The sequence below is a fragment of the Amphiprion ocellaris genome, chromosome 4 (assembly GCF_022539595.1).
Source record: "Amphiprion ocellaris isolate individual 3 ecotype Okinawa chromosome 4, ASM2253959v1, whole genome shotgun sequence".
Classification (NCBI taxonomy): Eukaryota; Metazoa; Chordata; class Actinopteri; family Pomacentridae; genus Amphiprion; species Amphiprion ocellaris.
Genome location: NC_072769.1, coordinates 29,775,427 through 29,794,439, shown reverse-complemented (window position 1 = coordinate 29,794,439; position 19,013 = coordinate 29,775,427). Strand labels below are relative to the sequence as shown.

General features: G+C 40.1%; 1 protein-coding gene across 1 annotated transcript in view; it reads right to left on the bottom strand.

Moving 5' to 3' along the window:
* Positions 1-2,078: 2,078 nt before the first annotated feature.
* Positions 2,079-19,013, bottom strand: part of LOC111570442 (xylosyltransferase 1) — an 83,983-nt gene continuing 67,048 nt past the window's right edge. The window contains exons 9-11 of the mRNA XM_023273210.3: positions 17,589-17,787; positions 10,935-11,268; positions 2,079-5,307 (exon numbers count right to left, since the gene is read on the bottom strand). Coding sequence (XP_023128978.2) covers positions 4,985-5,307; positions 10,935-11,268; positions 17,589-17,787 — 856 coding nt within the window. The 3' untranslated portion in view covers positions 2,079-4,984. The remainder of the gene's footprint in view (positions 5,308-10,934; positions 11,269-17,588; positions 17,788-19,013) is intronic.

The following is a 19,013-nucleotide window of genomic DNA, read 5'->3' as shown; positions in this document are numbered from 1 at the left end:
TTTCTTCTTTTTCTGGTATTTTAAAAGGTGAAGTGTCTGTTGTGTTCCAAGGAGCTAGAGAAATATTGTCCAAAAAAAGAAGCCACCTGAATCCCAGCACTGTGGAAAAATTGATATTTTTGAATAAAAACAAATAAAATGTTGTCCCTACTTTTGTTTTACAGGTTGTCACTGGTACCAGACGCACAGTCACAAAACAACAAGTAGCAAAAGCACAATCAATTTTATTTATATAGCTCTCATTACAATTAAAAATATCTAAGCACTTTACAGCAAGCCAGAACCTGACATCAATCAAGCAGTCAAGCTACAAATCTCTCTCCAATTTGTTTCCATTTCCCCCTCTGTCCCTGCTATCAGGAAAAGCAGACACTATATCAAGTATATTACTTGTTTATTGGCATTATCATTTAAGCACAATTCAAAGCTTCATATAGCAAAGCTAGTGTGTCACTATAGGCACTCTGCCTGTTTTACTTTTATTTGTCCAGTTGATGGCGCAGTAGAGCAAATGAAGCACCATGAAGCTTCGACCCATGAGGGAAACAATTGGATGGAAAGCCTCAATGCTTCATGAAGCTTCATCTCGCCATCACTGCTAATTAGCATCATTTTTAGATCCACTGTTGGTTGCTTAGAGGACCTCTTTTTTTGCCACAAGGTTTGGAGGATTGTTGATTTCTTGATGACTCACAAAGGCCAAACAATTTAATAAAGATATGAGACTAGGCGGATGCCCAAATTGTTGTTTATTTTATTTTTATCAAGTTCATGAAATAAACACTACATTAATATTTGATAAAAAGAATGACTTCTTAACTTGTGTTTGCTTCTTTTCTTTTGAAAAAAAAATTGACAAAAATAAAGCAATTTTCCTAGAGTTGCCTAATCTTTTGCATTCAACAGTAACTGTATGCATGGATCTAATGTGTAAACTGGAGCCATTATTCATTTGAAATGCTTAAACTTTCCCTGTAGCCACACATTAAAGAGCTGTGCTGTGATGTGGGTGTTGGGTGAGAAACTCCGTGTGACGACAATTGTTGAAGCTAATTTGGTGGAAAACATATGGGAGCAACTAGATGTACCCGCAGTTAGCGACTCAACCACCTCAGTTTGACTGAGGAAAACACTTATGGCATGAAGCGATGGCTAAAGCTCCAGATGATTTCCAACTGTGAGGCACATGAAAATTTTCTCTTCAGTGAGCATCCCTCAAGTGTTTGGGAGGAGCACCTTTAGAAATTCATTTTCTATTGAATTTTACACTTTAATTCACAACTACTTATGTATTTATTGTGGTTATTTTAATATCAAATGCATTTTTAAATAAACTTTTTTAATAACATGTTAGAAAAACACTGTTAATTTATATAGCAGACTTTTGAAATCATGTTTCTGATGCTTTTCCATGCCAGTTATTCTCTTTTAGCTTCACCTTTAAACTTTAGTTTTCACTTCATCGACTCCTGACGCACACAGTTGTCACTTTAGGTACTAAGTGTTCCTCCACATTCACTAGCCTGATACTGTCAATCTGCTGTTGAGCAGGAAAGGCAGGGTGGGTTTATCAGACCTTTATTTTGCTGAAAACCTGAAAAGTAAAAGTAGAAAACAATGCAGGTGAGAGTCTCGTTCAAAAACTGTAAAACTAAACAATCACCTGAAAAAGCTCCGCAGAGCTGAGTTGAACTCGCTCATTTCACCACTGCACATGAACTTTACATTCCGCATAGTAATTAAACCAATTGATAATATAAAATATTATCTTTAAATCACATTTTGCTTTACCTGTCTGGTTTGTGAGCTCTGGTACAAACTTAATTCCCCTCCTCTAATAACACTTTATACAACTATCCCTGAAATTACGATCATAAAAAAAGATTACAGTTTAACGATTACCATGGGTGATTAAAAATACACAGTAATTTCATTATATTACCCATTTGAACAGACTTGAGCTGCAAAGCTAAGTGTATTTAATAAACAATAACAGAATAATGGTTGAAAGATGCTTCAGCAGCTTAATGTTTTATCAGCCAAAATATACTCACTAGTATACTGCGGAATCCACGAGCTGTTTTTTTCCATTGAATTTTATTGTCAAAAAGCAGTCAGAGAAAAGTAAAACAAGCCAGTCAAGTACAACAAAGCTATCCCAAAGGGAAGAAAAAATAATAAAAAGCTGATAACGACAGAAGGCCTGATGATATATACAACAGCAAACATCATTTTGGTGTTGCAGTACCAATAATCACTTGACAGACTCATGGCGTTCTTCACATAAGGTCAAAACAAATAACAAAATAAGGGTTTTTTCTTTTAATGGACAGAGAAGGTTCTAAAAGTCAGCTAAGGCACACAGAGCCTCCCCGGAACAAAAGAACGGGGGAAACGTCAGTCAGAGAAATTTGTGCAACAGTTGCGCAACAATACATTCCAGCAAGAACAACAACAATCTGGCATGTGATTTTTCTCTGAGAGGCAAATAGGACAAGGTTGTTGTCCAAAACATTGAAACAGGTTATGTACTTTGATCAATAAACACCATCAATTCATTTGTGCCCAGTTATTGACACTCCAAGAAACTCTTAATAGTTCAATGCCATTTTTAACCATATCTGTATTTACATGTACAATACCTTTTAGACAATATTTCAATACAAAATACCTATGTACATCTTCTTCATTTGTTAATCATTTTGTTACAAAATAGGAATTTCACATTTAGTTACATTTAATTAATTCACCTTTTTCCAAAACTGTCATTGCGCTTACATTATAATATGTATTGTGTGAAGTAATTGTTCAGAGCACGGTGGTAAATATAAGTTTAAAGATGGCAGCAGTGGAAAACAAAGTTGTCCTTTGCAGCCTAAACGTAGTAACAGTGTGGATTTGAGAAAGAATGGAGAGATAGCAATTATAATACACACATCTGACAAAGAGGCAAGGTGAACTTGACATTAATGAACAGTAATGTCTCTTAATTAGCCGGTGCAAAAACACTCATTTAGCTCATGTGATGGCTAAACAATGTTGACAATCACAGATTGAAAACCTAATTGGGTGCAGATGAAACTTATTTCAAGGTAAAACAAATACGTGACCGTACCTCTTGTTCAGGATGTGTTGCGGTACAGCGCTACCCTTGGTGTAATTAACTCGTCTCAAATGTTCAGAGATTGTCTTGATGGCAGAGCAAGTAATGTAAATAGGATTGAAAAGGTGCCATAGACCCAATCTAATAAATTATGCATTTTGCAGTCAAGATACAATATAATATTCACTTGAAATTGTACATTATTGTCACAGCAGTAAGATCACTACCACTCACTATCATTCTGAAACTGACAGGATCTGTAAAAACACCACTAAGCACAGTTTCTCCTTCGATCCAGACATTGTCCAGTGTGTTTGCTTGTGAAGGCTGTTTTTTTTTTTTCTTTCACCTTCTCTGTTTGGTAGCTGACCTCTGACCTCACAGGTCAAGGTGACTTTCTCTTGTGATGCACTTGACAAACAGCCATGTAAGAAACCAAGACAAGAAGATCTATTCACACGGGACAACACTGACTAACACACAGGTGTGGGCCATAAAAAGGTACAGTATAAGTTTGGGGTGTTGGCCTTTGTAAATAAAGGCGGCTCTCTTTACAAAAAAATATTTATCATGCTGCCAAGGCAGCGTTGCAGTTATTTAGTCACTGACTAAAAATATCAGTATTAATATAAACTTAGAAATAAATAGCGACTCATGGACTCACCCCATCTTCATTCACACAATTTTTGAGACTTATTGTATAATTATGTACAACATAAAGAGTCGTTGAAATGACTGAAATAAAGAAAAAAAGTGACATCTAAAACAAGGACAAGATTTTTAAGGTCAGCTTGAGATAAATTTGTTTCAAGTTTGAGGCAGGTTGGTAAAGAATAACAAAAAAAATCCAAGATGGACAAAACAGTTCTCTCTTTGTCCTCCATCTGTCGTGACATGTGGGTGTTATTCAAGAAATCTACGCTATGTGAATGTTAAAAATCCTAAAATACTATTGTACAACAACCCCAAAAGAAGCATTTCATGAATTTAGTACATTTTTAAAACAAAAATGTCTACAGCAAATTTCTATTAAAATCCAAATTGCGTCAGTAATCCAATTATTTGGAGAAGGTCTTTGTATGTGCATTCCTCTTGTTCCATTTTGTGACTGCTGCAGACTGTGAGTTACAACAGTTCCACAACCTGATCAGGCACTGAACTGAAGGAAGCTGTGATTTACTCTACTGATTTACAAATGCCACTGGACTATCTTGATACTCAGAGGTCTAAAATAATTGCTTTTAAATAATTTTATAACATTTTTTTCTTTAAAGTTTCTTCATTAATAGAGCTGTATTTGAGTCGTATTAAAATACTCGTCTTTTTTGAGGGTGTCTGAATATCCGGATATTGTCTGATTTAATTGATGTTGACAGAAACCGTAATGAGGCACATTTAATTCAGTACCTGGCTACTTCCTCACATATGTCTTACAACTAAGGCCTTATTGGAGCAGAACCTGGTCTGCCAGCATTGTCGACAATCCACACTCGCATGACCGCTGTGCCCTGTGCGGGGCGTTAAAAGCTGACTTCCTAATTCATTCAGCAGCAAAATAAATGCTCAAAAGTTGCAACGTCTGATCACAGTAAAACTCAGCCATGAGAAGGAAAATAAATACACAGAGAAACTGAAATAGCAAAGCCAGCATAATCCCCCCTCCTGTGGGAGGATATGAAAACCATTCCTCCTCGCTTTCTGTCCAGGCGCCCTCACCAACGTCCCCAAAAAAAGAAAAAGAATCCACTTTCTCTTTTGTTTCCTTCTTCTCCCCAGACAGAGGAAGAACACTCACGCCTCCTCCCCTAACCTGGAAGAAAGCCCTTGAATAAATAAAAATAAACAGTGTCACGGCCTCCTGTCCAGCTGGAGGCCTCGCTGCTACCTGATCCGACCACTGGCCCGCGGAGCTCCCAGCTGGGACTTGGGGTCTGGGCTCAGGGAGCTCCACGGGTTCTTAGGACAGGCCTGCATGACTGGACAGGCGGTGGGGCCCACGGCGCAAATGTCGGCCGCCTCCCACAGTTCGCCCACCAGGCTGTCTAACCAGTGCTCGAGCTCTGGGCCGGTCAGGGCTGCGTTTCTCTTGGCCTGCTCCACGTAACCCAGGCTGACAGGGATGTTGAGCACCGGGTTGAGGCCGTGGAAACTCTGCTCCATGTAGCTATTCTTTGCTGGCCCGTTGTGGAACTTCAGAGTATCCTCTGGAGAAATGCGGGAAGAAACAGACAATGAGTGACAATCAGTGGTCAGAAAGACAGATTAGATTAAAAAGGGGGTAAAAAGATAAAATATCAAAGCTGCAAACGTGATTTGCTTTCTTATTATATTAAAACTTTAAAATAGTTGCTCATTTGTTTGAATTGATTTGTACAACCGGACTCCTTCAATCCGCTTGTGTGATGTGCTAAGTCAAGCTACTGCAATGCTGGCTTTTCGGGAAACAGCATAGAAATATTCAAGACGTGCCCTCATTCTTTCTTCCCATGACGGTCAAGCCCTGAAGGATGACAGTAAACACAGACACAACTTCTCCTTAAAACACCTTCTCCACCCTGAGCTCCGGCAAAGCTTTAAATTCCTCACTGGCCCTCTAACTGGGGCGCTAGCCATCCCTTCTAAGCGTGGCTGTGGAACACAAACTGCCTCTCACCCAGATGTTAGCAGACATCAGTGCTTTTCTCACACTGGTGACACAAAGATGCAGTCAGACATGAGGTGCTCCGTTAGCGATGTGGTAGCAGCATGTGTCATGAAGTCGTGCAACTGTGTAGAGTTTTTGTGTCTAAAAAATGTGTAATTGTGGATGTGTGTGTGTCTGCTGCTGCCAAAGCGCATGGAAGGCCACATCATAAAGTTTTACTGGCACTGCATGTGGGAGGGAAAACCTGGTGCCAGACATGGCAGTAAATTATAGGTGGGTGGATGGAACATCTAAGACCAATACACACATTACAACACACATGCAGCAAGCTAAGCATCTCCAAGATTATTACATAATAACTAGAATCTCCATTTCATCACAAATAGGTTGACTGCTCAGTGGCACTAATAATTACATATCCTCACATTATAGGCTAAACACATAAAATATATGGACATGATATAACTATACTTTATGTCAGCAACCTCTTATGATGCGCGACTCTCTAATTAAAATGTCAACCAAAGCGGTGCGTCAACACCAAAAGCAACAACGTAAACTTAACTAAGTGCTGTTTTCTGACTTAGTGACAACATGTAAATTTTGCAAAACAGCGGTCACTGTAGCCGCAAGTGGCAATTACTATGACAAACTGTTTGGGCATTTAACAGCTGAATTTAGACGATTTGAAATTAACATTACAGATATCGTCATTTAGACAAGGTGTAGTTGGTTTAGCATTTTTTATTTAGGATATCTATAGCGTCATTCTGACTACTTAAATCAACAAAGATGTCTGTAATTTAATGTTGGCGTGCCGTTCTCATTAGATGTTGGTCCAGCAAAGCATTTGAACAGTGTTAATGGTGGTTTATGTGGTGTCTCATAGGCACTGGTCAGCCTGTCTTTAAAAAGTCTTTAGAAAAAGCTGTGAAATAGGATTCCATTATCAGCAACGGGTCTGTCCTTTTCAGACTTGAGTAAAACAGTTTGTCATATGTGGTTACAGCTGAGGCATCCCAATATGCTTGAAAATCAAACTGCTTACTCCTCCAATTTGCTGTAGCTTCCAATGTAAGTAAAATATTTCCAGTTTAACTTCGCCAAGTCAAAACTCTATATTTGTGATTCTGTAGAATTTCAGTTTGAGTTATCTCCAACATAATTCTGACTTGTTTAAATGTAACTGAAGATGTCTAAAAAGGACAAAATAGATATCTGGAATTGAGGAGGCAAATTAAAGACATCTTGAACTAGGAATCAAATAGTATAAATTTGAAAGTGGCATTAATATGTGCAATGTGAATAACAGATATCTACAACTAAATTTGAATAAGAAATAATTTAATAAGAAACCCAGTACACATGAATGATAAAAGTGGTGTCTTTTTTCCCAGGAAGAAGGACAACGCTGATATTTAAAATGTTTTTGTCTCAGAAGAACTGCATTACAGGCATCTACAGTACATATGCAGTTGAGCCTTTAAATCGTAAAACATCTTGCCACACAATTACAGCATACTGGAACACTGAATTTCTCCTTCTCTCTTTTAGGCTCCGTTTGCAGCTGAAATGCAGAGGAACAGTCACATGCAGGAATTAGAAAAGCCCTCAAGACAGTGAACTGACTCAGTGATGTCAGATATACGCAAACATTACACAGACATGAATCACCATAAGCTAGTGGTCATACCAGACCAAGAAAGACTACAGCAGGAAAATCACATAGTATGCTGAGTAGAATGAGAGAACGTTTATTGCTTGTGAACGCATCTTTCGATTAGTTTTTTCTTATTTCAGAAGTCACATAGTCTTGCTTTAGGTATGCGATAATGAGACTAAAATAAAGGCTTGATTTCAACTGTGATCAGTTAATAAATACACAAAATGTGATCACTGACACTCTTTAAAGCTGGGGAAGGTACTGTTCATTCAATGGGCCAAAAAACCATAATAACCTTTCAGAATATTGCAGTTTAAGGGGTCTGAGAGGAAAGTGGACTTCTGCACATCCTCTTGTCTGGTTTTGAGAGTTTAGAATCTCTAGCACATGACAGCAAACTTTAGCCAATCATGGGTGTTTTCACTCAGATCAGGTGAGATAGTATAAAAAGCAACGAGACACCTGGCAGACGTCGACTGTGGTAGCACAATTACACGAACAGGATTTCACTCACCTGTGTGAAGCCACAACTGAATGCTGACTTTTAACTTGACTATTTTTGCACTTTTTAAGTTCTCTTTGGCAGATTTCTGCTCACTGCAGCTTTAATTTTGCATGAACTATGTTTCATATTTATATGCTAAAAACGACAACTGAACTGTAATCTAGTGGAAATACACAGAAGGAGCTTACAAATGTAAAATACACTCAGTTCCCAGTTTCTAAAGTAAAGTTAACTCAGACTAATGTGTACAAATACAGCAACTTTAAAACTCACTGGAGGAAGGTAATTACATATATTTACTCAAGCACTTGTGCAATTTCGAGGTACTTGTACTTCACACTTCTGCTCCACCACATTTCAGTGTTTATTGTAATTTTTACTGCACTACATATTATCTGACAGCCGGTGTTACTGCTTAGATGAGGATTTTATAAACCAAACATATGATTAGTTTATAAAATACGATCCATTGCTGTAGAGTTGAGGCTCTTCAAAGTGCAGACCTCAGCCCACACCATGCGTTATGAGTACAACGTGTCTTTAAGTGTAATATTTTATATTTTGAAGCTAGTTTTCTATTGATCAATAAATTAGTAGTGACGTTGAACTCACTGTAGCTGGAGATTATGCACACTGATGCTATTTCCAGATGAATGTGGTTTTAATGTGGTTTATTTTCATCCTGTCGTCATGGGGTCATTAACTGCTGATGAGAGCGTTGTATAGTTCTCATATTACACCACAGAGTTTTCTATCAGCTCCTAAATTGCAGATACAGAATGTATCTTGTTCGCTCCAGTACACAATTTCTACAACTCCTATAAATCTAAGAACACATCTGAGTTTGACATAAATAAGAATTAACTGTCTGAGCCGTTTCTGCTTTGGTTTTGTTTAGGTGTCACACAAATTATGAGTATCTTAACTGTCTAAAACTTGAATGCATGTTGCTCAATAGTTATAAGTGAGCTGGTTACATATTACTGTGCCTTTTCAGTCATTTGAGACCATTGATGTTGAATATAATCAGATCTCGTGGTCCTTTTAGTAACATCTTTGAAGACCGAATCTAAGAAATCCCCATAAATCTGAGGGGTCATAAGATCACTTAAGTCCTTTTTCCCTCTAACTCGGGCCCTTAAAGGCTTTTGTTCTTAAAAATCAAGTGAAAACTGCCATTTTGGTGAGAACACTTCTACATTTTCCAGAATGAATTAATTTGTTTCAAGGAGTCTAAAATTTAATTTCATTTGGTTGTATTAGATGTTGTTTTAGAAAACTTAAAGGAAATTAAATTGCATTTCTAAGATTGAATTATGGACAAAGGAAAATAAAATCGGCAATTTTCATTTATATTAGGTATATAAAAGAAAAAATGTTGGTTACTTGAACCATTTTGGGGTTCCAAACATTTGCTCCAAATTAAACAATCCGAGAAGAAAAAACTTTTCAAAACAAGGTCAGGACCTGTGAGGAGGAATCCTAAGTAGATATGTTTCATTTTAAGGCAGGAAAATCCACAAAGGCTGGGAACATTGTGCTATTTACTACTTTATGAGGTACTGTATATAAGTTAAACTGACAGTATATAACTGTAAGGAAGCACTTCATGATGGAAAACATACCAAGCTGACATATTAAATTAGCACCAGTACACAATGGCCACCCGTACACCAATAGGAAACCAGAACATACAGATGATTGCATAAAGCAAATCAACTGAAAACAGCCATAAAGTGATTAATATTTAAGTCATGCTGTTGCACAACAGCCCCACTGAGACTCAGGCTAAAGACAAAAGCTGTAACTTTATTTGCTGCTCCTCTTCATCACTAAAACGGCTCAGGGAGATTATTAAACTGAGAAAGACGTGATTATGCCGGCGTCTCAGCTCTCATGTGACTTTCACAGCAAACTGGCTGCTTATGGATTAGAACAATGCAGTCTTGCCCCTTATCCATGCTGACTGATTGATTTAATTGTGTCATTGTTTTTTGGAGGGCTAAGTGCGCTGTTGTTTAACACTCTGTTTAGTATGTATGAGCAGCTTGCTGGGTTATTAGGGATGACTTGATGACAAATAACCAGGGTCTGCAGAGGCCCTGAGGCTTGATTAGAAAGGGCATCACTGCAAATACAAGGCCGTGTGGGTGTGTGTGTGTGTGTGTGTGTGTGTGTGTGTGTCTGCAGACATTTTGAAACACCTAAATCGGCAGACATTACTTCACAGTGAACGCAGTGTTAAGACTGTGACACAATGCTGGTGTCAGTGGAAAATAAAATGCCAAAAATGTGAAGTTAATTTTAAAATTCTCTCACAAAATGCTTTACTCTAACACTGAATAAGTGAAGCCACTGCTCTAAAATTAAGAAAATTACACCTTATATTAGAAAAGTCGTGAAAATGGTTGACTAAAATCATCTTGCTGCAGTGACTGCAGATTCATTTCTGAGATATAGTGTGTGGATTGTATAAAATGTTTAACTACAAAGCACCTGCTCTTTAGTACACTGTAATTATTTATTGCAAAAGTAATAAAGGGCATAAATTGGAAGTAAGACTGTAATCAAATACAGGTTCTTATGAATGTACTTTACTTTCTACCCCTGGCTTCATTGACAATATGATACAAACACCACAAAATACAGCCCTACAAATTATAACCCAAGCTTGCTCTGGTGCACTCAACAAAGACTCAATATTATAAGCATCACAAACTGTGCTGCTGTATTAAATTGCACTTTGAAGGTCTACACAGTAGCAGAGAGTGCAGGGCTTTTACAAAACCTCAGTGTGCAGAGAAATGTTTGGCATTTGCAAAGCACCTTAGGTACTTTTTTGATGAATGATCATCTGTAGTTGATGGAACAGCACAGCTGTGCAATAAGTTTTGCAAGGCTATGTGTGCAAATAGCACAATCAATAGTAATTTTGTGTTATACTAAAGCTGAAACAAATGACATGTGCTAGTTAAAAACGAGCCTCATTGCAAACACAGAGGCTGAATCTCTTTCTCACCTTGTCGTATGGGCTGGTGCTTGTTGTAAGCCAACGGGGCAATGAGGAAGCGCATCTCAGCCACGGGGCTCCAGTGGTGCAGGATGCGGACGCTCCACACGCCTGGTCGCAGAGGCTGGTTGAGCGGCGGTCGATAGTGGGTGTATTCGGCGCCGGCATCAATCAGAATGTCGTAGGTGGCTGCGATGACATTGGTGGGGTCAATCCACACGACCGTGACGGTGACATTGGGCCCTTTGGTCCACTTCTGCATTCCCACCGTCTCATCCATGGGTCCCATCAGGCCGCCGAAGTTTCTGAACATACGTTCTTTGGCATCCCACTCTGTACCGATCTGGCAGAGGAGAGAAAGAAGAGGGAGGAAGAGAGTGAGTGACAGAATGGGGTAAGAACAGAGACAAGGGGAGAAATGCCGTCAAAAAGCACAAGAAATAATGGTACATAAATCCACTCCTGCAACTATATATGGAGCACATGATCATGAATAAGTAACACGCTCATTGCATGCATCTCCACTTAACCACAGTGTTAAGATAACCAATATCTTCACTAAATTATCATGGGAGCAATCTTCAGCATGCATTTTTCATCAAGCTGCATTTCAGCTCAACCTTCAACAAAATTGTTATATAATGTTATAATACTTCGAAGCCGACAAGCCTGAGTGGTTTGTCCTGCACATTTGAGCATATTTGTCCATAGCTGCTTGCTTGCCTTAGAATATCCTCAGCAAGGAATATTAAAGGCAGGCTGAGGAAAATGTACAACTACACCCCAACCGTATCCTCAAGGAGTGAAGATCAAATGCATCCCTGCCTGCAATCTGAACACATTTTACAGTGATGGGAAGAGACAGACTGAAGGCAATGAACACTAGTATCCAGTGTGAACAGATATTGCCCTCAACAAAAACTACAGTGCAGAACCTGGAACCAGTGTAATAAAACAAACAAAAAAGACGGTGATTATATGCAAACACAGCAACCACAGCCTTTTGATAGAAAAACAGGGAGTCTAGGGGGGTGAGCTTCATAAAATAAGGTTTTCAATGCTTCCACAAAGACTGAGATGTGCTTTCTCTGATACAATTTTGAGATAAATAACCCGAATATAAAAATGTAACAGATAGCGCCAGTAAGTCAAATATATCCTCGGTGAATTACGAGACATACAGTGCCTCTGGCTGCAGAACATGAAACTTGCTGCCAGCCTGCAATGCACTGGAAGACTGCCAGTGGAACAATGAGCCACTTTAAGATTATTATGTACTGTGAGCTTGCATAATTAACATTTACCATACATATGTTTGCAAGTTGCTGGTTATGTCTTTTTAACTTACGATTCTGACGATGATCACTCTGGAGAGATGTGTAAATTGAAATGATATGAAGCAAAAAAAAAGACAAAACAGTGAGAGGAAGAGCAAATTACAACAACAGGAAGGTTAGAGGAGTACAGCTAATTGCCTTTTAGGTCAAGACTGTAACTGAAGACAAGCGATCTGCATGTGTTGGATTACACAGATTGCAAAACTGTGCGGTATGCAAAACGAGAGAGCGATCGAGATTGATGAGGGAGGGTGATAGAGAGGGAGGCAACACACACACACACACACACACACACACACACACACACACACACACACACACACACACAGACAGTAAAAGATGTCTGGCAGAAATGTGAGAGGGATGGCGGCTTTACGAAGCGCTCATCCTTAAAATGGTAGCTGATTAACACAGCCTCACCCGGCCGAACGATCAATGGCTGACTGGAACTGACTCTGCATTACATCCTCTGAGAACTGAGATTTCAATGTACAGTATAAATAGACACTACTTGCATAAATGAGACACACTGAAAACTAATGTGTGCGTGTTGGGCCATCCATTAAAGACACCTCACTTTCTTCTCAATTATTGGACTGACCTCTGCCCATTCCTGCCCTTTGGACCTCGGTTCTTTTCTCTTTAAATTACTAATCAACTCCCTTGTCTGGCACCTCTGTAGCTCATTACTTTATTCAAGGCTGACTTGTTGGCTCACACAACACCCCCAAATTGATTGGCAGCACTCTCCCTCTAAACCCCGGCAAAGAAATGAGGGGAGTATCGACGGAGGAATTTCACTTTTTTCCGCAAGGAGGGAGCATGCAGATGGCCGCCTAGACTTGGAGTTGTGAGAGGGAGATTCTGACAATGTTCACATGTTGTTGCTTCTGGTTGCTCGGAGTAAATATGTAGTTTACAAGCGCAGCTGATGCTCCAGTCCAAGTTCAAGCTTCCCTTTTTCACTCCACAGGCTTTTCTCTCTCTCTGCACTAACACACATGTACACAACATCCATCTATTATCTAGACACCGCTTAATCCTCATTAGGGTCGCAGGGGGGCTGGAGTCTATCCCAGCTGAATTAGGGCGAAGGAGGGGAGCAATTAACCTGATCATTTTTGGACTGTGAGAGGAAGACGGAGCACCCCGGAGAAAACCCATGCATGCACAAGGAGAACTTGCAAGGTCCATGCAGAAAGAGCCCAGGCCGGGATGCGAACCAGATATCTTCAAGCTGCAAGGCAAAAGTGCTAACCACCAAGCCACCGTGCTGCCTGTATACGACACACACGGTTAATACGCATGATCCACCGGACCAAAAAAAAGGCAGTTTCTTCCACAAAACCACCAAGTTCCACAATGCTGTATACTGATCTCCTGTATATTTATGCAGACAGCTTGGGGTCCTCATGCCCACGCAAAGACTGCACATACCCTTATTTTCATATTTGCTAAAAGTTTCTCGAAACATTTCCACTAAATTTTATCACAATCATTCTTTCTGTTACTAAGACGAGGACTCTGGCACACATGAAGCCACCAGTAGCGAGAAACTCTTTCTTCCAGTATGAAAGTAGGTCAAACAGGGATTAACTTTTGGCCCATTTCATCCTCAGCCTATAGCCCACAGTGACCTCCACACTCAACCTGTCTCTTCCCAATAAGCTTTGGCTTACGACCAATTCCCAATCACGCCTCACGACCGCTCACCAAGTCAGAGGCTTATGACCTTCCTTCGCTTATAGCTACTTAGAGGAACATGCTTTTGTTGAACTAATGCTGATCCAGCAAACACCCTCGCGACTCGGCCTCCTTTATGTCAGTTACTCCATTTTCTCTGCAGGTCTGGCACTCTGTTGACTCACACTTTCCGCTTACTTGGAACAATTATTCTAATTTTCCATCCTTAACCAGCAATTACTAACAGACATTGCTAATTCTAAAAGATTTAACCCTCATTTATCCTCTGCTGTTGACCTGACAAACGGAAGAAGAAAATCTAACGTCTGATAATGAGTCATACATTATACATTTCACTCATATTACCTTTCTCCACATGCGTCCCATAATTCACATCTATTACCTGTACTACTTGTTTCATCCTATGCTCAATTCCATGCCTGACTTAATAGAAAACATAAAACATTCCCATCTCATAATCCAGCTCTATTCCATTTCTTCTCTCTGACCTGACAACCCTGCAAACCTTTTCTCCACGTCACCGGCCTGCCGGCGCCTACAGTCTGACACTTCCATTAAATAAGGCAGGTCAATTTGATCGAGCAAGGGCATGGACGCCACTACATCTGGCCCTGCTTAAAATCATAGAAAAGCCCCTCGAGGCTCCGTACAGAAGCCTATTAGTGGCACTTTTTTGGGAGGGGTAATCAAACACAGGTGTTCACCAGCAGCACCAGAGGACTCCCCAGGGCCACAGATAAATCTACTGAGGCACTATGGGTAGGATGGATCGATACTAGTAGGAGAAAGAAACACAGTGGAACGATGTTATAAAGGGGCACAAACTGAGAGAATTGTATGAAGCATCAAAACAGACTTGGGAAATACACCATTTCATGTGCTTGTACAAAATATGATGAGAAGCTCAACATCACATTCATGTCTGTGCGAATGACAAACCAGCAGCTGCTTAGCTTAGCAAAAAAAAAGAAGTAAACAGCTGGTTCTGCCAAAGTCAAGAAAAATATCCACCTACTAACACTCCTAGGCTTACACATCAACATGCAATAGATTTTGTTTTCACCAGAAGAGCAAGCCTAGTGTACTTAAATATTAAAAGTTCAAAATTTGCAACATCTTGCAATAACTGCACTGCATTACTTATACACTGAACAATCTAATAGTTTAGATCTATTATATTCCAAATGCAGGCTTCACAGTAGGAACTGAAGTCTTTTAACTTTTCAGTACTTTGTGTATTCACCTTTATGTTTGATAACAGTCTCAATGCTTCTTGGCATGTGGAATACCATATTTCTGGAGAGAAGTTCTGCCATTATTCAGAGTCTGTTTTTCAGCTGTCCTTTGCTGAAGGGGTTGTGTTTCTTTTTTTTCTCTCTAAAATACCCCAAAGTGTTTTATTGGATCCAAGTCACCCAACATACTTGGCCAGGTCATAGTTTCACATTTCACTTGTGTGATCTTGACAGTGTGCTTTGCATCGTTATCACTCCTCTTTTGCTAGTTTTTCTAAGTTGTGTGTCAGTGATCACCGTTGTATTCATTTTGTTGCAGTGGGTTGCTACTTTGGGGCTTGTCTTTTCATTTTGTCCTTTCTCAAGTATTTTTTTCGATTGCTCATAAGAGTGAATGCCGCTTGTCAACTTAGAGATAATGTAGTTGTTAATGTGTGATGCAGTTTTGAATTATTTGACATTTAACAGCAGTTGTATTACAATGGTAGTCATTTTGGATGTTTGTCTGTGCTCCTATGTCAATATATCAATGAAGAATATAAAGAAAAAAACAGAGATATGCTTTCAAAATAGAATAAATATGAGTTGAGAGCCAAACAGCAGGGATGTTAAACTCAAATTGTTTGTTTTTTGAACAATATATTGAAACTATGTACACACCAAAGCTCTGAAAATCTATTTCAAACAGCATTTTTTCTTGAAGATGAAACAGACAGCAGTCTAGAAAAAACAGACCAAATGTCCCGTCTGCACTCTGGATCTATGCATTTATAGGTTTATAAGGAGGCGTTTTGGTGTCATGTTCACAGCATGTTGATGAATCCAGTTACTAAGCTAAATTTTGCACACTTGTTAGAGAATTAAATGGCAAAAAGGCAGGCACCCCATAAATTATCCAAAACAACAGCAGTGTCATAGAAGCTGTTGGAAGCTAATAATGGAAAGATTTTTGTATTTTCACACTTTTGTAATGCTCGAGGCTGTAATTTGTGGGTTGGTTGCATTGAATGACATGACGTAACAATGCTTTGCTGTTGTTTTCTCGTCTCCCATGATATGTACGTGTATATACATAGTGTACATTGCGGTAGAAGGAGGACTAAACCATCAGTCAAAGTCAGTCATTCTACAGTATATGATTTATCCAGCAGAGCGTAGTATACCTCTCAATGTCAAGTCTGACTTGAGGTGAAATACTAATTTTAACTGTGCAGGCTTTAAATGGTCCTATAGTAAATCATGCTATAAAAAGGCCCATAAAGGCAGCTGGATGGCTGCAACAGGGGAGTGAAAAGAAAGACATATCTGTCTTTCTTCATATCTAAAAGAAGACAGGGAACACATTGTTAAGCCAACCATATGGTTTATCTAGCAAACTCCAGCATATAGCTTTACTATAATGGTTCATATCTGCTACGTTGACAAAAAGTGCAGAGCTACTGCTGCGACGCCGTGCCTTCCTTATTTAAGCTCTTTCTGTTCACGTTTTGAATGACAGATGGACAAACTGAATGACTGACAGCCACTGCACAGTGCCAGACAGCGAATGCTTTCTCAGGCTGAGCATCCAGATAAAAGCCACAGCTCACATCACTTCTCTGTCACTCACGGTTTCATAGGCTAGACACACAAACAGGGCTTAGCGAAAGGGAGCCACATGGCGGCTGGGTGTCTGGATCCCTTTGTGTTCACTCTGAGACCACCGGAAAAGGTCTAACAGGATCAAGGTGTGTCCAGGTGTTATGAGTGTTGTCCACGGGCACAAACAAAGCAAACTAATTCATTCACTAATTTGTTGACATTTCTGCTTCCTACAAAGCTGTGCATGATAAAGCAGAGAGAAAGGTCAATTTACATTCACTCAGTTAATTTTGTCCCTTTTAAAAAGACCCTCTGTGTCTGTCACATAACAGCCGAATGGCTGTACCCTAAACAGGCGTTGTGGTAAACAGAAACACAGATTAACATAACAAGACAATCAGGGGAAGCATTCCAGTGTGAAGGTGAAAAGACGTTCTATTAGGAAACAACAAATAAGCAGCACATGAAGCGCTCATCCCTGTAAACTTGGATGAATTCAATCAATTTACATTTTACAAGGCCATTACAGGCACCAGCTTAATTGCATGGAGATGTGCTGCCATGAGTCTTGGCAAGGGCGGCATAGCGATGAATATAAGGTCACCATGGCAATGAGCTGTATATCTCACCTCTAATTATATGCTGAAGAGCTGTGTTTTTCTTATGTGGTGCTCAGACTGTTAATGGAACTCATTTTCTGACATTGACAATGGTCGACTGACTGTTTGTTGAATCATGCCAAACAAGTGACTTTAGTACATATTAAAAATAAACGCTACGCTATGCAGGCTAAAATGCTGCCTCACCTCTGCGAACTGCAACCTGCTGAATGTGCTGGTTGGAGGGGTGGTTAGCTTGAAGTTCTTCTTGGGTGCCACCCAGGTTTCCATGGTCTCCAGCTTGCTCGTTGCCAGGTTGGTGGCGTGGTGCTTGACCAGGTAGCCCTGGAACTGGTCTGCCTGGAAGTAGAGGTGGACTGACACCGGGTGGCCCATGGGGAAGTACCTGGCAGAGCAGCGAGAAAGTGAGAATCCATTAGCAAACCTGATACTGGCTGACCTACCTGCTGTACTGCATTTCAGGGCTAATACTGTAAGGAGAGAAGAATATCGAGATTCATCTGGATAACGTCTTGACAGAAGCAACCTTGGACATGCTAATGCGGCTGGATGCTAATGTATGCTTGCACTGAAGGTTAGTGGGGAGTCAATGTGCTCAGTGATTGTGAGACACGGTAGACATTAATTCAATGACCTTTAACAGAAATCCAATTGGTCAAAGACATGTGTCGACTGTGCAGATAATTCGCATAAAGTGCTCCTTGCGTGGGTAGGTGGAGTTTTTAACTTTTTACACTTCTTTACGAGAATTACATTGGATCAAAAATAAGTTATGAAATGGTGAACACTTAATTAAAGGTTTAGTACCTTTGAGAACATCAGAGTAAGGAAATAACAAATCTCTTCTATGCTAAATATTGCTTTGCAGTGTGCGGTTGCTTTAGCCTGTGCTCTAGTTCTGAAGTGGAATGAATGGCTAAAGAAGACACGTGACAGTTGAGACCACAGCGGTCTGAAGATTACAGAACAGTCATGGGCTGCATTGGCAGCAGATTCAGATTAGTCAGAGTTCTGAACACCACATACATTCACAAAACCCAACTAAACACATCATAAGTCTGCCGAACAAAGTTGAACTGGGTCATCCAGTCAGCTGAAGCCGAACGGAGGTCTTGCCCCCTCTGATTAGTCTGCTGTTTATTTGTGAGTTGCTTCATACGTGGCAGAGGGGTCGGACCCTCGGGGCAGCCAGGGTGACTTCTGGAAAAACAAAAAGGGGCCAGGGTGGGCACTGCTGAGGAACACTCCACAGCTGCTCTCTGACTCCTTTCTCGCCCAGATTTCTCATCCTTCTGCTTCCTTAAACTCCTCTTTATTCCACTTCTTTAGCACACACACACAGCTTAACACACAGAGTTTCTCCCTGCTCCCCTGAGCCCATGGCCTCATCAGTATTCCACTAAAGGACCAGGAGTCAACCCGTCCTGGTAAATGCTACCCTGACAAGCAGAACAGCAAATATTTACACCCACAAGGATAGCATTGCACACTCCCTCCACTGTTGCTCCCCCTTTTTGTTTTCCCGTGTCCTTCTCCCTTTCGCCTCCTCTTTTGTATTTTCCCATCTGCCTTTTCCTCTTTGCTCCTCTCTTCTCCTTTCTTTTCCTTCTT